This window comes from Chelonia mydas, chromosome 19 (genome assembly GCF_015237465.2).
Source record: "Chelonia mydas isolate rCheMyd1 chromosome 19, rCheMyd1.pri.v2, whole genome shotgun sequence".
Classification (NCBI taxonomy): domain Eukaryota; kingdom Metazoa; phylum Chordata; order Testudines; family Cheloniidae; genus Chelonia; species Chelonia mydas.
This window is the reverse complement of record NC_051259.2, coordinates 7,609,523-7,631,426: the sequence shown is the minus strand read 5'-3', so window position 1 is coordinate 7,631,426 and position 21,904 is coordinate 7,609,523. Positions and strand designations below refer to the sequence as shown.

Here is a 21,904-nt window from a genome sequence, read left to right as displayed (position 1 = left end):
AGCCTGGTTTGTTGGTTTTGATCTGTTCTTCCCAGTGACTCATATATGGTTATTTCACAGGTCTTGATCTAGCGCCTTGAGGATCATTTAGTTTAGGGGGAGGTTGTTGGCTCCCTTGGTCTGAAGTGGACTTGGGCAGAAAATGGGATTTCTGTCCCGTGGAAAATTCTGACCTTTTGAAATTTTGTTGTGTCCCAAATCTGGACAAAAGGTTGAACTATTCACAGAAGGGAAGAGTCTGAAGCATTTTGATTTAGAAACCTTGAAACAACTGTTGAAATGAAATGTTACAGCATAATATAGAATGTTATATATGATGACGATCCAATAATAAATAGTGTAAACGCGAAAGTTGAAATGAAACACTCCACTTTGATTTTGAAACTTTTCTAACGGTTCACCAAAGCCGACAGGTGCCTGGGAAACATTTTGATTTCAGGGAAACAGCATTTTCCTATGGAAAACTTCCGTCTGAATTTTTCTGACCAGCTCTAGTCTGAAGGTTCAGCTCAGCAGAGCCTTTGCAGTGACCTTCTCCAGGGGCGGGTTAGGGTGTGGATCGGTTCCAGGTTTTGCAGCAAAGGGGCGTTTGCCGTTTCAGATAACGTTGGAGCAGAAGCTGCTTTCTTTTATCGTGTATTCAGCAAGAGGGGGGGTCAGCCTCCTGCTGCTCTGCAGCCCGGCTTCAGTGGGTTCTGGGCTTTGCATTTAGGGCAAAGGGTTTCCTTTTACAGTTTGTCCTAAAAGGTGTTTTTAGCAGTTAAAGTTGGGCCTCCGACTTCACTCAGATGGGCTGGGTTATACAAATGGATCCACTTGGGAGATGATTTATTAGCTAATGAGTAAGATTAATAATTCCATTCACTAATGCACAGCAATAGTCCCCCCTGCAGGGACTCAGAGGAAGAGTGGGTGAATCCTGCTGAGTGCACTGCAGTGTCTCCATCTCAGGCTGCCAAACCGTGGATCTGTTTGTCCCCGAGTAGCCTGCTGGAGGATGATGGACTTACGCCGTTCCCACTGGGGTTTCAAGACTCCCTGACATTTACCCAGCACTGGCTTTGCAACAACTACTCTGGGTGATTTGCAGCCCTTTGCAGTCCACCAGCAGGACTAAACCTGTCATTCATCAGTTTATCTAAAGGTGGGCAGGTCTCCGTCACTGCCAAGAACTCCATCACCCTCCCTGGCCCCTAGCTTCACAATGTGGGGTTCCTCTCTGGTGCCCCCAGATAGACCCTTGCCAAATTCTAGTTTCCTGCCTCATCCATCCTCTAGATTCCAACCTTTCCTCTCTCTACCCATTATGCCTTGACTAGTACAACCTGCCTGCATCTCATCTCCCCAAAATGTCACTGCTTAGCTCATCTTCCTCTCACAGGGCACCAACCCTGGCAGTCCTTGCACCAGCACCCTCTCTTCTGCAGCACCCAATGGAAGCTCCTCTTCTCTTGCAGGGCTTTGCATAACTCCACCCTAAATGGTTAAGGCCATATCCCAGCACTTGGCAGGCTCAGGTGCAATTCCTAGCTCTGCCACAGATGTCCTGTGTGACCTTGGGCAAGTCACTTAGCCTCTCTGGGTCTCAGTTCCCCGTCTGCACATCAGGGATAACTCTCCTGCTTACAGGGGTTGTATGAAGATAAATACATTAAAGATGGTGAAGCATTGGGGGATCGACTGACGACAAGCACTATACAGAGTTTGGTTTTATTATTACCATTTCATCCCTCTTGCTCCTTTGTACCCTCTCTTCTATCCCTTCCCTTTGCCTCCTTCCCCCACTCTCAGCTTTGAGCCATCTTTCCTGCCATCCTTGATTTTGGGAGCACCCTCCTATCCCCAGGCACCCTTCCTCTCTTACTCGGGATCTTTCCTTAAAACGCACTCCATTTGCCAAACCTCCTGCACTGATCTGCAGTCTCTGAGTTAGCTCCTCGGGGCAGGGGCCTTGGCTTAGATCTTCAAAGGTTAATTAGGCTCCTAACTCCCATTGACTCCAGTGGAGGTTAGAAGCCCGAATACCTTTGCAGATCTCGGGGCGTATGTCTTTTCTTAGCGCCCCGACTACCCTTGCACCCCTCTCCCGTGAACAGCATCTATGTCCCAGATAAAAAGCATGGCAATGTTATTGCTGTAGCCCCCAGGGGCTCCGACAGGGATCAAGGCCCCAGGGGGCTAGGTGCGGTGCATTCACATAATAAAAGAGTCCGTGGGCTTACGGTCTAAAGCAGCCATACTCAGACCTCAGGGGTTCAGGAGCCAAATCAGCGATCAGCATAACCCCAAAGGGCCCCCCCAGTGGTGTGAATTCATGGCTTCAGTTACTCGAGTGCCAGATACCCACTCAAGGGCCTTTGAATACCGTGTGCTGCGAAGAGCCGCAGGAGACCCATTACAGCGCCCCCAAAGCCTTAGCCTGAGTATCGCGGATCCCAAGAGGGGAAACAGAGGCACGGGCAGCAGGTGGCTGGCCCGAGGTCACACCGGGGCGGAACCAGCCAGGGAACCCAGGCGGCCTGAGTCCCAGCCAGGTGCCCTGCCGGGGGGGCCCTGCCCGGCTCCGCAGCGCCGGTCCCCCGAGGGGCAGCCCGGCCTGGCGCTGGTTTGCCGCCCGGCTTGCGGGGCAGGGCCGGGCTGGGCGGGAAGAGCCCGGCAGGCTCCAGCGCCGCACGGGTTAAGCCAGCTGGCCCCTGCGATCTCGGCGCAGGGCGGGCGGCCCCTATAAAGCGCCCCCGCCCAGCCGCGCGGCGCGCGCCGCGTCCCGGGGAGACCCAGCAGCGCAGCCGCTCGCGCTCCGGGCCGGCGAGATGGAGCCGGCCGCCGCTGGGGAGGGCTCGTCCGCGGGCGGCCAGGAGGCTGGGACGCCGCAGCGCTGGGAGGAAGCCAAGACTTTCTATGACAGCCTGACCCCGAGAAAGAAACCCAAACCGGTAAGAGCCTTTCCTTTCCGGCTGGGGCTGGGACCTGGGGCAGCAAACCCTCCCCGTGCCGGGAGCAGGGGCCAAGCCCCAGGATTTGGGCCACCTGGACACCCCCCCACACCCCCTCCGACCTGTTGCATCGATCTGCTGCGATGCCTTTGCAGGCTGGCTTGCCGGGGCCCCACCTGCCTCGGCCCTGGGAGGATGGCACCCTGAGCTAGGTTGCTCCTGTCCTGCTCCCTGGCCGCAGGGGAGCGGCTGGACGCATGCCAGGTCCCCTGGGTGCCTGTCACAGGCAGAGCACGCCCGATATGCCATCATAGCCAAGGCAGGAGATTCCCAGCCCAGGCCCAAGCTCCGTCTGTGACCCACCTTCTCGTCCCTGTTGCTGGAGTGTGGGTGCCCACGTAAAAGGGGGTGGGTTGAGGATGGGTGAGGCTGAATCTCCTGGCAGCTCCAGTCGGGCAGCTAATGTCATTTGAATGTGGCTGCTCCTGCTCAGTCTCATCGGCCTGTGCCCTTCGGCTAAGAGCCCCGTGTTATCTAATGGGCACTGAGCTATAAACCCCTCCGGCACAAGTTTAATAATAGAAACTCCCACAACAGAAGAACCTCCGCAGGAACCGTGGGCTGGAAAACAAGGTGTAGAAACCCGCCTGCCTCCCATTACCTGTGGTCAGGAATAAACTTCCCTGCCGGCTGCTTGTTTGTTAAATGCCCCTTCTGGGGTTCTTGCGCCTGCCTCTGGAGCATTAGCTACTGGCCACTGACCGAGAGAGACAAGGTCCTGGAGCCAAGAGACCCCCCCACCCCCGCCCCGCCGTCTGGTCCAGTCTGGAAATTCCTGGGTTCGTGGTGCTGCAGGCCTGCCCCGTGGTAAGCCCGGAGCGCGTGTCCTAGCGGCTCCCAGTTAACGCTTCTGTCTCACACCTGTAACCTCAGGTGTGAACTCGGACAGAGAGAGACTTGGCAGGCTGTAGTTCGGTGGAGCCCTGCCAGCCCTGGGCATCGTCTCCGGCAGACACATTCCTTGCGTGGGAATCTTGTTTGGTTCCTTGAATCCTGCAGATGGATGATGGTCGCTGGCTTTAACCTTCACAGCTGTAGTGGGAACTGAGAGGGGAGAAGCTAGCCTGGGTTATAACAATGATCCTCTGCCCCCTTTCATGCCAGGCTCTCAGACAGCTTCAGCCATTAATGCGACCTCTCAACGCCCTCAGAAGTGAGTAATCAGTATTATTATCTCCATTTGACAGATGGGGAAACTGAGGCATGGAGCAGTTAAGTGAGTTGCCCACAGTCAGTGGCAGAGCTGGGACCAAAAGCCAGGCGTCCTGATTCCTAGTCCTGGGGTCTGGAAAACACTCCCTCTCTCTGACCACATTGCCAGGAATCTTCTCTGTGGGATCTGCCCTGACTCCCAGCTCACACTCCTGCCCCAGGGGCTGGCTTCAGGCAGGCTGTGAGGTGCAGGCGCCAACAGCCATGCAGAGAGCTCCCATTGGAGCTCAGACACAGCTGGGCACGCCCAGAGAGGCAGCTGTCACAGCCCATGATGAATGGGTGCAAGGCATTTCCCTGTCTTATTTATATAGTGTTTTGAAAACCCATAAGCATCCCAGCCATCGCAGTGAACTTTAATCTGACCCCCGAGTGTTTGGGGGGGGGAGAGGGATCTGTGGTCTGTTTAAGAAAGATTTCTAGGTATCAGTAGTCTCTGTCATCTGTTCTGTCCCTCCGTCTGCCCACTGCCTTCGCAGGCCCAGGGGACATGCCTGTCCTCTCTGCTGGGAGTGGTCTCCATGTCCGAGCTGGGATCCTGGAATGACGCCAGCTGACCGCACAGCCCTGCTGCTTGTTGGATACAAGACCAGGCGAGAGAGACGGGTGAAGAGACTCGGGGGCGTCTTACAGTCCCAGGAGCAGGTTGGGGGGGGGCAGGTGGGGAGGGGGCTGATGATGCTTATAGTAAGCCCTTGATTTCCATAGCCTCGGAAGTGAATGCGGAGTAGGCAGGAAGAGGGTGACGTCGTGGGGCTGTAAACAGCTAACGGGGGTCACGGGTGCATTAAATTGGGCCCAGAGGCACCTAGGCTTTGAGGCACCATTCCGTCAAGCCCCGCCACTTCTTCCAGGCCCCATCTACTCTCTTCCTCCCAATTTCACTCCTTTTCAGTGCTCTTCCCAGTGGCCCCTGTCAGCCCCCACTCCTCACAGCAGTGATGGTTCTCACTGCTGCCTTGGGTCTCCCTCCAACCACTAGGGCTGGGTCAGGAATTAGACCCATCATTCCATGATGCTTACAATGCCTTCTAATGGCCTCATAACCCTCTCCAGTGACGCCAAGTATGAGAACGCCCCCCCCCCCCCCCAGGCCGGCATACAACTGGTCCCAAGACAGGACCCTGGAACTAAATCCTCCTGAAGTGTTGGAGAAGGAGCTGGAATCCAGAGCTGGAGCTGGATCCAGGTTTCACACCGGATCCCTATCCCTCTAATGGACCAAACCAAAATGCCAGATCCAGGCATCTCTGAACTTGGAGGGAGGGGAGGGTCTGAATCCAGATCAACGTCTCAGTTGTGTTGGTCAGGCCCTTCGTTACACAGAAGCCTTTGAGAACTACTCTGCAGGGATTGATGGGTGCAAAGCGTCTGGAGATGGGAAAGAAACAAGCTCCAGCAGTCTGGGGGGCCCCTGCTGAGAAGAAGAGTCAGTAAGAGTCACTCACAGCTGTGCAGTGGTGGTCCTGTTACAGCTTGTGGCTTGGCTCAGGGGCAGCTGTCCCCCAACTCCTGCAACTGACATCCCAGAGAGAGGGTTTTCTTGAGGGTGCATTTGCATTCCTCAGAGTGACACCGGCACAGCTGGGCTCCAGCCTCAGGTCGTATTAATTTTTCATCATTTTTATGTTCATAAATATAGGCCCAGATTCTCAGCTGGGGTAAATTGGATATTGTGACAGCCCAGTCTTGGCCGACACTCCAATGACTGAACCGCCAATCTCTTGAGCTAAAAGCGTGAGCTACGGCTTGAGCTAAAGCTTTCTAAGGGGCATTATCACAGATTAATTTTCCCTGTGGATCAGACACAGCCCTGGGCCCTGGAATGCATGCTCATCAGTGTTCCGTCACGCCAGCTGAGGCTCTGGCCCACCGCGTATAAATAAAAAACACTTTAATTTAGTAGTAACAATAAATGACTGTGACCCTAACACCGGTTTAAAAGAGCACGTTTTCATTCCCCTGGGGAATACAGTGTTCAGTTCTGCGCCCCTGGTGATCAGAAGGTTATTGACAAACTGGAGGGACTTCAGAGAAGAGCAAGAGAAATGATCCGAGAGGTTAGGGCACTTGCGAGGAAAGCATGGAAATGCCTATTGTGGTGATGGCCCCCAGTGGGGAGACAAGTTTGCAACTATTTGAGAGGAGGATGAGGGATGACATAGGCTAGCATTAAGGGTAGAACCAGGGGAAATGGGGGGAGAGGGGGAGGAATTAAGAAAGGGAAAATGTAGGGTGAATGCCCAGAGAAACTTCCTGACAGTGAGATGATGGAATCGGGTCCCGGAGGAAGGGAAGAATGCCCCATTGCTTGGAACAGTTAAAACAAGACTGGACAATGTACTAGTCATTAGGTGCTAGGGAATGGACATACCCCAGCTGGAAGGACCTTATGGGTTTTGTCCTATCGGTGAACAGCCTATCGGTGCCAATTCAGATCGGGCTGCCCGCTCCTGAGCTGTCTGGGAGATGCCAGGCTGGACACCTGCAGGCTCTCTCAGGAGCTGCCCAAGGCCATGGCAGCTGCCCACTGAGTGGCAAACACAAGTCCTATCTGGAGATACCAAGTCAGGGCAGTGCTTTGTGCTGCAATGCTCCATTTTCCCAGGATGTCGTCTGCCCGCTTCTCAATTCATCACCTTCAGCCTTGCCTGCTCCTTGCCTATGTTCAAGGTGTTCCTCTGTCTGGCTGCACGGGACGTGTCTCCCACGAGTTGGGATTTCCCCTCAGTTCCTGTAAAGTTCAGGGATCTCTGCACGTTCCTTGGTGCCCGCATGGGAGCCAGCACCATATATGCTCCAAACTCCTGTACCTTTGCTGACTGGAAGTCATATCTCCGGTCTGGGTTTTTGGTGGCATCCGGGATTTCCGGGACTTGGCCATCAACTCTTGGCAGGGTATTTAGGAACTGTAAGCACAGCAGCTCTCGTGTAACAGGATTAGGTGACCGGATTAGAGGAGTGCCATCTGGTGCAATGTTTGAAGCTGCCTTTGCTGGAAGGGATCACTTGCAGTTATAAGTGTCAAGGTTGAAATACACAGACGCCCCGGAAATCCTGGCAGAATTGTCTCAGCCCTTCATCCTTTGGAGGAGGATAAAGCTGTGCTGGGTCTTTCAGATGAAACCTTTGTTCTGCCTGTCCTTGGAGGATGTTAACGCTCCCTTGGTGCTTTTTTTAAGAGCATGTGCCCCCTTCCCCCTCTGGGATCCTGGCCAAAATTCCTGTTCTGTGTGCAGTTGGCTATCGTTCTCCACCCCAGAGTTGGCCGCATTTCAGCGGTACTGAGTATACATCGTCTGTGAAGTGCTGTGGGATGAGAGGCGCTATAGAAATGTACAATATTATTAGTTTTAATCATTCCCCCTATCATTTCTCCATTTTTCTTTCTGTATTTGAAGGGTTTTTATTTTAACATAGCTCTGTTTAGGGATTCAAGCTTGTCTAAGAAAATACAGACTGCGTGGGAGGGTAGGGGCGACTGGTAAGGAATTATGGGAGCTGTTGGCTAACACTGGGATAGCGGCTTAAAGGCAGCAGGTACTTTCCAGACTGCTAGCCCAATGACTGCTTGGGAGGAGGATTAGACCTACATCTGCAGTTCCCAAAGGTTTAAATCCCCTTTTATCATCTCCCTGCATTGCACTGTTTGCTGATGGCTAGTGCTTCCTGCCTGGTTGCCCTTCTGTCCTTGTCTTAAGATGCTGAGTCCAGACATGAACAGAACTCTAGAAGACAGCTCCATCTTCCCCTTCACTATCCTCCTATAATATTTCTGTTAAGCTCTTTATTAATCCTCTGCTGAAAGGGGCTAGATGGAGCCTTTGGTCTGATCCTCCAATGCAAAGGAAGAGGATAGAACAGCTGACCTATTTTTTTTAAATTCCAAAATGCAGAATTCCGTTTGATTCAGCTCAGCAAAGCCCTCGAGCTGCTTTCCAGACACTGTTTGACCAGCATTAACTGACCTTGAGGATAAACAGTGTTTGTTCTGAACTATCCAGTCTCCTGGCCCCAAGGATCCCCACTCGGCTGATGGTCACGCTGGGGTGGGATGCTGCGTAGGGTCCTATGTGGTCTGACAGCGAATATGAAGTGTGGCTAGGAGGTCACTAAAGAATACAACCGTTTGTTAGGAGGAGAAGAAGCGCAGTCTAGTAGTTAAAGCACAGGAGTGGGAGTGTGCGCTCCTGGGTTCTTTTCTTGCTTCTGCCCCAGGATTGCCATATGACTGTAGGCAAATATCTGCTCTCCAAGCCTTGGTTGCCCATTTGTAAAGTAGAGATAAGAGCTGACTTCCCCCAGACGGAAAGGTTGTAAATAGAGCAGGTAAAAAATAATCGATGGAACAATTTTATATTAAAAAGGCAGTTGTATCAAATTCTAAATGTGTCTTGGGGGGTGGGCTGGTTTTGTGACACTTCTCGATTGGGGGGGGGAGTTGAAACATGTCAATAGCGCCCCTTTGATTTCATTTGGACTTGTATTAAAATGTGAATTTAAATATTCTGTTAATGTGATGTGTATAGAGGCCACTTAATATTGCAGTATAAAAGTTGCATTGAGGTGACTTATTGAAACATTTAGTTTTTTTGCTCCCAAAATCAAAATTTTGGAGCTATTTGTCTTGTGGGGACTTCAAAATTTCTGACTTTGCTCCGAATTGGAACAAAAGTGTATTGTAACGGTTGGCATTTCCTACAGAAGGGGAATTCCGCAAACTGACCAGCCTGCACTGTGAAGCTTAATTCATGAACGTGTACAGTCCTCCCGCAGAAAGTGTTCTAGAGGCAAACAGGATTCGACAGGTGATATGTCCCCAGAGGGTGGTAGAGTGATGATGCCGGACAGCTCTGCCTGCCCACTGACGCGCTACAAAACAGCGGGGGCTACGTCAGAAATGTAGGGTGGGATACAACTGGGTATCTGGCTTAATGATCCATTTCTTGCTGCGCTTATTACCTCTGAAATTTACCCCTGGGGGGGGGGGGGGGCCTGTACCTTTAAATGGCAAGGAGCAAACCGGGAGCATCTTGTAAATAGCTACAGGAGACGAGGGTGTAATTGGCGCATAGACCTACAGGCAAGGTGTGGGCAGCACAGAGATCCAGGCATGTATGAAAGCACAGCCAGATTTCTCTGTGCCATACCACGCCAATCCCTGCGTCTTTGAAAAGGCACGTGGAATGGCTTTCCAGAGCCCCCTGTGTTTGTCTGATCAAACTAAGTGGTTGTGACATTCACAACACTGACCCAGTTTCATCTTGCAGGAAATTCTTAAACAGCTATAAGTGGAGGATGCATTTCCCTGCTGTCCGTCGTGTACCAGGAAGCGGATACAAATGTCCTATAGCCCATCTTGGTTTACCCAGAAAACTAATTTAGGTAATAGCAGCTGTGCCCATGAACTGGATTAACTGCCAAAGGCTAGTGACAAACTGACTTGGGACTTCTAATAGTTATTAATTAATGTCTTCGCTCATAAATGACCCATGACACCAGAGTTATTAATGCAAATTAGAGTTAAGAGCTGGCCCATGACTAGTTAATAACTGACTAAGGCCCCCTGGGTAACCGATCTTAAAATGGTAAATTTGCTACTATCTGCCACATGTGAATTATGTATTTGGTGTGCTATGTTACTAGGCCAAAATCCTGGGCTAGTGGAAAAGAATGAATTCTCCCCTCTATCTTACATTCTGTTGTGGTCCCCCGTGACTGTAATATCTGCCGTCCTAGATAGCCACGCCAGCAAAGCCCAGGAGAAGTCCATTTTAGGGAACAGTCCATGCACATCCCTGCAGAATAATCTTGAATCCTCTCTGGTGCATCTGTGAAGCTCGGTGGAGTGCTGGAGAGGAGAATTTGTCCCATTGTTTTAGCTATATTGAAAGGGTCCTGTTGGTTTCAGGTAACTGTCCTGGTGCATGAACACTGCTTAGGGACACTTTCAGTGTTTATTGTCTGCAAGGCGGTTTTCTGGGCTGTATAATTAGCCTGGCAGCATCTGCCTAAATCGTTAGCTGGCCTTGATCCTGCTGAGAGAGGAGTAGGTGGGTTGTGCTAATGCACGGAGGCAGGTGACTCTTCATCCCAGCTGGCTGCAAGGGAGGTGGGAGTGACTCTCTCAGGGTGGTAGAGGATCAGGGCTGAGCAGGCTGGAGAGAAGGCCCAAGCCTTCAGAGCAGCCGAGCCTGCGGAGAATCGTTGAGCTAATCTCTGTTCTCGTGTTGCTGTTTTTAATAAAGCCAAATGCTGGGGGGTGAGTTTGGACTTTGCAGAGCATGTGGACTGTGTTCGTATAGCAGGCTGGGAAAGACACCAGCTCACCTACCTGTACCAACAGCAAAATAACAATACTGGCCAGGACAACCTAGTAAACAGGAAGCCTAGAAATCAGAGCTGAAATAAACCGAGAGGAACATTGACAATCTCACACTTAGGTGCTTAAAGACTGTTTTCAAAAGTACCTAAGTGCCTAAATCCCATTGGAAATCTTGCTAGGTGCCAGTCTGCATTGCTAGATGCCTGAATCTATTTGAAAATCTGACCCTTAAGCACGTCAGTTCCTAAACTCCATTGACTTTCAATGAGACCGGCTCTTAAGTGCCCAAATGACATCTGAAAATGGGACTGAGGCACTTAAATCACTTAGGCACTTTTGCAAATTTTGCCCCTATTGGGGTTGGTCCCATCTAACACACTGTTCCGTGAACCGTCTGGTTTCTAGTTTTCACTGTCTCCGTGTAATAACCCACACCCTAAGATACCCCCCCCCCCCAAAATCTTAACCTCTTGTCATAGGTTTTCATCCAGGTTCAGCCCCCCGCCCCCAAACCTCTTTACATGAAATCACGGGAAATCTCAAATCTGACATGTATGCTGCAGTTCACTGAACACACTCTCTCGCATTTCAAATTGGCTCTGATAACAATGGAACCAGCCCCCTTAGCTGGTGCCTCGAGATGAACGATAAGACGGTTGTAGCCCGGCCATGTCATCTCTCTAATAATTCCTAAACAATCTAACAAAGAGTGGGATCAGTCAAGCCAATGCACTCAGCATAATGCATCAGTAATACCCTGCAATCAGCTAAGCTGCTGTGTCCCAGAGCATAAAAATCCCTTACCATACGCCTCTGTATGTGCCTGAGATGTCACATTCAGATTTTGGGGCCGTTTTGAAAGCCCAGTGGGCCTGATTCTGCTCTCAGCTATGCCGCTGCAACTCCCGTGGTGCAACTGGGAGCAGGGTTTGGCCCAGTCTTTCTCAGGACAAAGGAACACAAGAAGCTAGATTTTTCCCCAGCGTCAACCTGATTTATTGCATTGGGTTTGTTTCCAAGGAGTGGGCCAGAGAAGTCCATGGCAGCATTGCTGCTAACCACAGCATGCTCAGCTGTTGTCTGACCTAGGATTCAGAGATTCTCTGCCAGTTCTGGCCCTCTCCCCCTGTAGACGGTCTCTGATGTGCCGGAGAGAACTCTGAAAGTGGCAGGGGGGTGTCTCATTTAAAATTTGCCCACCAAATGAAAGAGGCCAGGCTGGTTTCCCTGTCTCAGGTGGAGTTCTCTTCCTCCTCCTCCTGCTGGACACTGCTAAACCATGAGGGTGGCAGGGATGACTTATTCCTGGAGGCCATAAAAATACTGCCCAGGAGCCAGGCTTTGCTTTCTCTGCAAGTGCCTCTCTTTTTCTCTCTTCCCCCCTCCCCCCCCAATACTGTCACAGGCTTTACTGCAGGCAAGGAGGGATCGGCTTTGTTAGATTCTTGGCAGCACATCGCTGGGGTGTCTGCAGAAGAGTCACCGTTCAGGCTTCGCTTCCAATTATTTTGTCAACCAGCGAGTTGCCGCGGAGAAGCCATTTTGCTTTTGAGAAGCCACAAGCACATCACAACTTCGCCTCCGTGGCTGGCGAGAGATTAATATCCTCTCGCCGACTCAGAGCTGAGAGTGTAAACTCCTCTGGGGGAGATGGTGTCTTCATCCCCTCTGCAAGATGCCAATCCCACCTCCAGCGCGATAGACATGTCAGGGCCCAAGCCACGCCTAATGGAAGTCCATGAAAAGCCTCTTCTTGATTTCTTCCGTGGGCTGTAGATCAAGTCCTTAAAGATTAATAACAATTGCTAATCAATGGTGGTTTGGCTCACCCTGGGCTTGCAATACCCGTTCACTGCCTTCCAGCCAGACACAACAGCCTTCCTCAGGCATTTTCCAGGCGTTGCCGGCACTGATTGGTTTTGATGCCTGGGACAAAGTCTTTATAATAGCTCAGTTCTGGCTGAACTGGCACGGTCTGTAATGGTTTCTTCCCAGTGTTGATGGGAAGCCCCAAGCATTGCTAATGCACTGTGTCAAGTGGTTTTCCTGACTCCCTCCCCCAATGCAGTGCTTAGTGTTTTAAAATTACCCAGAAGCCCCTGTTTGCAGCACCAGTGCTGGGCACTGGTGGAAAGGTGCCCCGTGAATGCCAGAATGACGGGGAGGGATACTTCTATCTATTGAAGTTTTGCACTATCACAGGAGACCACCAGCTATTCTGTTCATTTGATGCCCCTGCCATAACTTCATAATCTGGTATAGAGACACCCTAGGGACCAAATTATGCTCGTTGTAATCAGGTGCCATGCATGGTCTTCAGCTGAGTTGCACTCATGGACACCAGGTCTGAATTTGGCCTTTAATGTGAAAGGACGCTAGATGCTGCATGAAACCAGGAGGCAAAAACCCATCACATTCTATGTGAGATGGCCCCCAGAGTTCCTTCAACTGGAAACATGGAGAGGTTTTTCAACAGTTGGGTGAGTGCCAAGTGACCGCTGATGAAGAGTGCAGGGAATGGAAATGTCTCCGCTCAGAGGGGCCACGGGACTGAGGATGCTGATCCTAGAAATCTCTTGGCTCGGAGAAGCCCCAGAATGCAAGGAATGGAAATGTTCCAGCTCAGAATGAACTCTGGGGTGAAGTGCTGACAAGCATTGGCTCCCTGCCTCTAACCTTAAAGCAAGCAATATAGATTTGTGTGTGATTCCCAGCACACAGTCGCCCCACCCCCGCACCCAAGTGAAATGGAAGCAATCTGTGTGTGTGAATCTTGGGCCCAGAGGGCTATGCTAGATGGAGTTTAATCAGAAGTGAAAAGATTGGGATGGGTTTGTTTTTAATAGACACATGCCCAATCCCTACATTCTGATCTAGAGAACGATCCAGACTGATGTTCCTAGACTTTGGAGAGGGGTGGACCTGGTGCTCCATTTCTGGCCTGGCATTTGATGATACCCCTGCATGCTGGAACTCGGTCCATAATCATGTGACCATTGATGGAAAATATAAGTATTAGTGATGCAATTTCTGTCTCTCTCTGTCATGCAGCCAAAGCCTGAGAATGCAATAACAATCGCAGTCTCCTCGCGGGCTCTGTTTCGCATGGAGGAAGAGCAGAAGATTTACACAGAGCAAGGGGTGGAGGCGTATGTGAAATACCAGCTGGACCATGAGAATGAACCCTTCCTACCCGGCGCTGCCTTCCCATTTGTCAAGGTGAGCACCATTGCTCCAGCCCCCTGAGATCCTCTGCCTTTCCAAGCTCCCCCACCACCAGAGCAAGGCACAAGGACTTGGGCTCATGGTGTCCTGGATAAAACTGAAGGTAAACATCAACCTTAGAGAATTCTGCTCTCATCACTGTGTTATCAATCCAGAATAGCTGTATTGGCTACAATGGGAGCTACTCTGGATTCCCACTGGTGTAAGAGAGAGCAGAATTCAGTTCAAAGAATCTAGAAAACCTTGGGAGAGAAGGAAAATACTCTGAGAAAACTTTAAGGGTAATGGCTTCCACTGAACAGCACAGATTAGAACTGAAAAATTCATCTTGGGTAAAAATCTTCCCAACGGCCAGCTTTTTAGATGTGCCCAAGGAGTCATGAGCTGTGCTTGTTTTGTGTCATGTAGAAGATTTGATTAGACCCTTCCTCTGCCTTTTGAAGGCCATGGAGGAAGGAGATATGGATGCTCTTCTGACAGGGCTGTCTTCTCTGAAAGCACCTGAGCATCCGTATTTCAGAGAGAAAGCAATGGAGTTAGTGGATGGATGGATGGAGTATGGGCAAGATGGGGCAGAAGCAGGAGTAGCTAGTGCTGTCAAATTTATTTTTAAAAGATGAGAACTTAGGAGACACATACATCATGGGGAAACAAATTGCTAACTCCCCTTGAGGGACAGACCTAAATGGGTTCCTTCCAACCTTTGGCATCCTCTGTTCATGAACACGCAGATAGTAGCAGAGGGCAGATAGGAACACGTTGACTATAAGCAGACAGAGCCACATGTAAATCAGTGGGCATCAGGTTTCAGCTCGTCCACTTCTCTTGTTAAGGAGCATGTGCATGAGCTGGTGGCTAGATCACTCTTCCCTCTTTCTTTGGACTTGTAGGCTCTTGAAGCTGTCAACACTCAGTTGCGAGAGCTCTACCCCGACGGTGAAGAACTCTTTGATATTGTCCTCATGACTAATAACCATGCCCAGGTCGGGGTCCGCCTGATTAACAGCATCAATCATCACGGTAAGCACCAAACGATCCTGAGCCGGAACCATTTAAATGACCTGGGAGCTGGTGGCCATTGGGTCTTTGGTTAGTGGCTGTGATGGTGGAGAAACTGGAGGGCAAAGCTTTATCTTCTGTTCCCCGCGCTATTCCGTTAAACCACCCAGCAAGCCCCAGTCTCCTGTGGCTTAGGCTAAAGATGGTTGTAGACTAACCCTCTCCAGTCTTCAAGGGTACCAATAAAATGTGATCCAGCTCTGAATCAACCTTGCTTCTGGTTTGGTAAATGAGGGTTTGGCAACATCTGCCCCATTTTGGGCCATCTCTTCTTGGGACGATTAAGCCAAAATCAGAACAGCGTATGCAGTTCCTGGGCACTTGGATAGAACGAGACCTGGATCAAACCACACCTGGGTACTTTCCAGGGAAAAGCCATCTGATGAGTTTCTGCCAAACTCAAACCAACCTTGATTTTGCCATCTCCCTAGTTTAGATCTGAGTTCTTGGTGTGAATAACCCTGGGAACGGAAGGAATGATGGGAGGGTAGAGAAGCAGTATAATGATAATTAGCTCTTGTCTAGCACTTTGCATCGGTAGATCTCAAAGTGCTTTACAAGCAGGTCAGTGACATTATCCCCATTTTACATATGGGGAAACTGAGGCAAGGGGCAGTGAAGTGATTTGCCCAAAGTCACTCCACAGGCTACTGGCAGAGCTGGGATTAGAGCCCAGGCCTCCTGAGTCACAGCCTATTCTTCTAGCCACTAGGCTGCCCTGTCTCTATAGATGTCAATATTGAATTAATACCATGTGCCCCTTTGGGGCTTTCCTGGGTCTGGGAGGAGGATGGCTCACAGGAGGACACTGCTAAGTGTAGTGTGGTGCAGGGGCTCGGTGAAGGGGTTATTGACAGGTGTCAGGAAACCAGTGTCAACAGCCACTAGGTATGAGGCGTTGTGTCCAAGCAGGACTACTGCGTCAGTATCTGTGACAGGGCTGGCCTGGGCATCACCGTTGCCAGCAGCCACGGGGCCCCCAGCCTTCTGGTGGCCAGGCTGCCCTGTGCTCATTTGCCGTCTCTTTCCTCTGGCCTGGCATTGGAGGGGGAGCAAATCCCCACTCTGGTTCACTCCCCCACCAGTGGCAGCTGCTGGGGCCCCCTCCATGCCATAGGGCTGGATAGCCGTCTGGGCCCTTGCTGGACCATGCCAGCTAATCTGGTGCATCCGGCCATCCTCAGATCTGTTCATCGAGAGGTTCTGCATGACGGGAGGGAACAGCCCCACTTGCTACCTGAAGGCCTATCACACCAACCTGTACCTCTCCTCTGATGCCGAGAAAGTGAGTGAGGCCATTGAACAGGGTGAGTCTGCCGGTCAAACCCTGGGTGGCAGCGGGCGGGGGGCACCGTCCACATCCCATTGCTCTAGGAGAGCGGTGTGAGGACCAGCAGCCCCGGGATCTCCATCCAGCGGGGTAGCGGAGGCGTCCCACACCCTGCCTCCATCACACCCCTGCCCTTGCCGAGGCGACGTGGGCCCTCTCGTTTCCATGGAAACGGCAGCATTCGCTGATATCTATAGCTTCTCAAAGTGCAGGTGGGCCGCTCTCCTCAGCTGGCTGCTGGATGGATACTGACTCCTTCCATGCTGGTGGGAACAGCTGAGGAGCTGAAAGCACCTGTAAGATATGCAGAGACAAATGATGGAAACCCATGTACATTCTGCAATCTTTGCTCCCCCCGGCCGCCCCCAAATCCCCACTAAATACATGGAGGGAGGCTGGCACCTAAACAGAACACTAGACCCTTCATCCAGAGGCTCACGTCTTCACCTAGGTATCTAAGTGCCTCTGGCTTTCCTAAATGCTGATGTGAAGGTCCAGACGCAAGATGCAAGCGTCCAATGTAAGGACTGGTGGTGGAGTGTCTCCGCTCTGTAAAAACAACGAGGAGTCCTTGTGGCACCTTAGAGACTCACAAATGTATTTGGGCGTAAGCTGCTGTGTGTGTGTGTCCAGTTCTGTTGCTCGGCTCCGCAGTAGGAGGACCTGGGAAGCGCAGTCGGGAGGAGCCTTGCCGCCTGCCACATTTTTCTCTCTCATTCCCTCCCTCAAGGAATCGCCGCGGCCACCATGTTCAGCCCCAGCAAAGACGTGAAAGTGTCAGAGAGCCAGCTGCGGGTGGCGTTCGACGGGGACGCCGTCCTCTTCTCGGACGAGTCGGAGCAGATTGTGAAGGCGCACGGCCTCGACATGTTTTTTGAACACGAAAAGGCTTATGAGAACAAGCCGCTGGCCCAGGTACGGCCGATCGCCCCCCGACCTGCTAGCCCCGGGAACCAGGTCTGGGACAGGCAGCGCTGAGAATGGGCTGACGGCTCCAGCAATTCCCACTCCATTAGCCCTGAGCCCAAGCCGAGGGGGCAGAGCGGGATGAGGCTGATGCTGGGTTTCTGAGGCAATGGCTACGAAAGATAGGGGAGCTCAATGGGAGTTAGGTGCCTAAATAGCTCTGAGGATCTGGGCCTTGGTTCCTATGCGCTTGGCTAGAGGATTCCCACAGCAGGGATAGGGCCTTTCCCAAAGCATGGGGAGTGGGGAAGGGATGAAGGTAGCTGTGAATGACTGTATCCCTTTGCTTGGGTAGGGGCCACTGAAGGGCTTTCTGGAATCTCTGGGGAAGCTGCAGAAGAAGTTCTACTCCAAGGGGCTGAGACTGGAGTGTCCGATTCGCACCTACCTGGTCACTGCCCGGAGCGCTGCCAGCTCTGGGGCTCGTGCCCTAAAGACTCTCCGCAGCTGGGGACTAGAAACGGACGAAGCCCTGTTCCTGGCCGGAGCCCCCAAGGGTCCGCTGCTGGAGAAGATCCGTCCGCACATCTTCTTCGACGACCAGATGTTCCAGGTGGAGGGGGCGAAGGAGAGTGGCACCATCGCGGCCCACGTCCCGTACGGCATAGCCCAGAAGCAGAGGCGGATGGCGCAAGAGAAACAAACCAAGAACAGCAAGTAGCCGTAGCTGGCGGTGGCAACTGTGACTGCAGGTGCTTGCTGACCAGGGCACCGCTCGTGGATTGATATCCGGGTCTGAGCGTTTTTGATTAGTATTGAAGTTGCAGCTGCCTTGTCTGGGTGGGTTGAAGGAAAGGTTTCCTTTTGCCTTTTGTGTTGCACTTTATTGACTGTCTCTGTCCCACCAGCCCCGCATCACCACCCATGCCCCATGCATAAAGGTCAGAAGGGTCAACCAATGCCTGAACCCAACTCTGCTACCTTTGCGCCTGTGTCTCCGAATCAGCCATTGCTGACTTGCGCCCCATCGGCTGTCGCCTCATCTCCGCACCCGCCTCTCTGCCCTCGTGCCTAAGCCGGCCCCAGCCATTCTGATCCTACTATGCCTCCCCTGTGTTTCAGGGGCCCATAGAAACCCAGAGGAGCTCACGCTTAAGTTCTGCATCAGATGTTGACCACAAAGCTTGGAGAACTTAAACCGAAACCCAGCCAGACTCGAGAAGCCTACAGGAGGGGGGACCTTGCGTTGGACAGGATCTGTGAGAACAGGGCTCTCCTTCTGGGGAACTCATATGCCATCCCAATTTAAACTTTTGGTGCTCATTAAAAAAAACAAACCGGGAAATTCCCAATCCAAGAACTTTGATATATTAAAAAAAAAAAAAAAAAAAAGTCAAGGCTGACAATGTTTCAATGGAATCCAGCTTACGCGCAGAAACAACGTTACAATATTGTTACAAACCATTTACAGGTTTAAACATTAAACGGTCTGGAAATGAGGTTAAAAGATGCAGCCAATTTCCCACCACTGTTGCTGCACCCACCCAAACTTAAGTTTGTCTGTGAACGTTTGGGGAAATAGAAAGACTGGTCAACGCTAGATAAGAAAATCTCAAGCCCTATTTCCTAGTCAGTGTTTTGGGCCAATATGTTATGGCCCAAATTCGGGTGCTACTGTTAGATACCTAAATCCATAAGGTTGCAGAGGGGTAGCTGTGTTAGTCTGTATCAGCAAAAACAACGAAGAGTCCTTGTGGCACCTTAGAGACTAACAAATTTATTTGGGCCTAAGCTTCCGTGGGCTAAAACCCACTTCATCAGATAGGGAGGTATAAATACACAGCACATGAATATACACATGTACATGTGCTGTGTATTTATACCTCCCTACTGTATTTTCCACTCCATGCATCTGATGAAGTGGGTTTTAGCCCACGGAAGCTTAGGCCCAAATAAATTTTAGTCTCTAAGGTGCCACAAGGACTCCTTGTTGTTTTTGCTAAACGCATAAGTAACGCCTGGAAAAAAGGCATCTCAAGTTGAGCATCTGAAAATTGAGCCACACAAAGTCAGAAGCCACTTTTCAAAATGTGGCTTCCCGGCCTCTGGACCTAGGCTGGGCATTTGTGTAAGATGAAAGACAGTCCTAACCTATGGGGGGGAGACACATTTTCTCGAAATCGACAATTACATCAGCTGGGAATTTGAGCCTGAGTGTTTCGTTAGCCATAGCAAAATTCAAGTTTCATTCAACCTGAGGTTACTGGGCAATTGATAACCCTGCTCCTGGCACTTTCCTAAGACCTGTGGTGACTCCTGCAATTGAAAGCTGCTGCTAACACAATGGGAAAGAATTAAATCCCCAATTCAGAAAGGAATCTGAGAGCTGTTCTGAAGCCGTGTATGGAATTCATTCAACGACATTCTTACTTGAAGGTGCAGCCTGGAGGAACAATAGAAGGTTAAATATCATTTTAAAAAATACTCCTTCCCCGTTGGTGTGTTCTAGGTAGCACACGCAGCAATGCCCATGGTTAAGATTGCCTGGCGCTTACCGTTATAAGACCACGTTTTCAATTGCTTAGAACTTAGACCGTTTCATTTGGGCTGAAATTTTCCACATGAAGTGGCTGCCTCTGGCTGACTTTTTTTTTTGCACATTTTCAGTTACAATGGTTTGGCCATTTCCAAGGATGAGGGTTCTTATATAGCAACTGAAATAATATTAACAATCAACCGCAGGCTTCGCCGCCAATCCTGTATGTTTGTTCCGTGCACTAAATCCTGCTTGGACAATGAAAGCACTGGTAAGTTTTAGCTTGTTTCTCTGGTCAGTTTCCCGTTGAGATCCACTCTGCTGCCCTGCTGGGGTTGCAGACACCTCGGGGAAGATTTTAAATCCAAACCAACAAGCTTTCAAGAAATGAAATATCACAAAACCATTTCTATTAATATTCAGTTTTATCAAAAGTAGGAGGCGGTTGGGGACGAAACTGTCTGACAGGGACCCTTCCAACCAGCCTGTCGGGATACGTGCAGGGCTTTCATGTGAACATCCAAGGTGCTTCCTGTAGATTGGCATTGACTGGCATCTGTGGAAGTTCTGCCAAGTGCAAGCAGTCCAAGTCAGATCGTCGCCCAAGTCTAGAAGGTGACCTTGCAACAGGAACTACTAGTTGTAATGAAGACCAGAACAGTCAGCTAACACTTATGAAATTGTATTTCTCTGGGTCTGGGACTTGTTGAAATATTGGCATGGGGACAGGGGGAGTGTGTGAGTGAGCATAGCCATCTGCATAAGTGTGTATATGGGAGAGTGATTGATTGTAACGGGTGGTCTTGAGAGTGTGTGTTTGAAAGAGAGATTGTACATAGATGCGTGTGAGTGTGTGTGTGAGAGAGAGATTGTACATGGATGCAGGTATCTGATTGTGCGTGTGCGCGATAGTGTTACTTGCGGGGGGGGTGAGTGAGTGAGAGAGATTATTTAAAACCAGCACTCTGGGGTCGAGAGAGCTTGCCGCTCTCAAAAGAAACCCCAGGTGCCGGGGTTCGACCTGCTTGGCAAGCAGAGCTCGGGTCTAAGGTGCCTCTAGCTCTGGAGGGAAGCACGCGGCCGTCAGAGTGCTGCGTGACTTGCATTTTAACTTTGTTTCCAACGCTTAAGACAAACAAAAGAGAGAGAGAAATGCAGAGGGCCGGGAACAAGTGTATTGGGCAACTCCTGCGTTGCCTCTTCTCATTCACTGCCAGCACGAGGCAAGTAGACCCAGAACTCGCTTCCCTGCTTGTACTGGGGGGAGGCCCCAGGGGACTCCCCCCAGAATACAGGACTCCGAGAAATGAGGATTCCCCACTGTAGTGCGTGGATCCTGCCTGCATTGAATGGGTTTATTGCCCTACTCATGTTTGACAGCCGCCATTCAGGTTTATCCATTCTGCTTTCTGTGGCGCACCATCGTTGGCTGAATTGGATTTCGCTGCTTTTGTGGCTTGCTTGCTTGTGTCCATCTGTCATCTCCTGGTTCGGGATGGATTTTCTGTCCTGCCAGCAGCCCCCTTGAAATGACTCTTAGCTCATCGCACACTTGGATGGCTTGGTGGCGTTCCTTGCATCGAACCAGCGGCTACTGGGCCCTCCTGGCTGTTGTTGTGTTGTGTGGGTTTCACTCCTGTGTCCTCTGATGGTTTTATCTGTGAATGAACTGGTGTAGCAAGGGAAATTCCTATGCGTGTTTGTCTGTAATAAAGTACAGCTGGTCCTACTCCTTGTCGCCTGCTGGAATTCTTTGGGAGGGTGGGGGGGGCAGGGAATGACAGGCCGCAGAAGTTCTATTTGGTGGCCAGCAAGGAAGGAGTTAACCCCCTGCTTAGGATCCCTAGCCCTGGGATCCCCAGCCCTATAAGCCACCCAGAGGGAAGGTGGGAACTGGTTTAAAGCAGCATTCTGGGCGCTGTAGAAACATTGGGAAGCGCTGAGGCTCTCCAGACAGTGGCTCGAGAAGTGGTGTGTAACCCAGGGTGGCTGTCTCTGTCTGAGCAGCCATCTCCTGTTGTAATTTAGACTCATGCCTCAAGCCCTGGATAAAAATAGCACTTGGCAAAAGACTTCTGTCGAGCAGACCCTCTACCAGTCACTAGAGGGGGATGGGGAGAAAAGGCCTTTTGGGAGGAGAATCGTTTAGAAGCACCAGATTCGTCTAAACAGCACCATTGCAGTTAATGTGAGCACCACCTACCGCTTCCCCCTGCCCAAGTACAGCATCATCGGCATTGGTCCGCCTAAAGCAAATGGGAGATTAGTGGAAAGCATTCTTATGTACGTTTGGTTTTAGTGCGATTCCTTTCACGCAT

The 21,904-nt window shown here is 50.9% G+C and overlaps 1 protein-coding gene across 4 annotated transcripts; it reads left to right on the top strand.

The window, feature by feature from the left end:
• Nucleotides 1–2,741: 2,741 nt before the first annotated feature.
• On the top strand, nucleotides 2,742–21,315 carry NT5C1A (5'-nucleotidase, cytosolic IA). 4 transcript variants are annotated; one of them, XM_037881701.2, is made up of 7 exons: nucleotides 2,801–2,933; nucleotides 9,476–9,590; nucleotides 13,582–13,749; nucleotides 14,646–14,775; nucleotides 15,999–16,121; nucleotides 16,875–17,059; nucleotides 17,406–18,878. In XM_037881701.2, the coding sequence occupies exons 3-7, from the start codon at nucleotides 13,636–13,638 to the stop codon at nucleotides 17,769–17,771; spliced, it is 918 nt and encodes a 305-aa protein (XP_037737629.1). In that variant the 5' UTR covers nucleotides 2,801–2,933; nucleotides 9,476–9,590; nucleotides 13,582–13,635; the 3' UTR covers nucleotides 17,772–18,878. The 4 variants fall into 4 exon arrangements, with proteins under 4 accessions (XP_037737628.1, XP_037737627.1, XP_037737629.1 ...); XM_037881699.2 differs by lacking the exon at nucleotides 9,476–9,590 and having other exon boundaries at nucleotides 2,744–2,933; nucleotides 17,406–21,315; XM_043531997.1 differs by lacking the exons at nucleotides 2,801–2,933; nucleotides 9,476–9,590 and adding an exon at nucleotides 12,972–13,010.
• The last annotated feature ends 589 nt before the right edge of the window (nucleotides 21,316–21,904 follow it).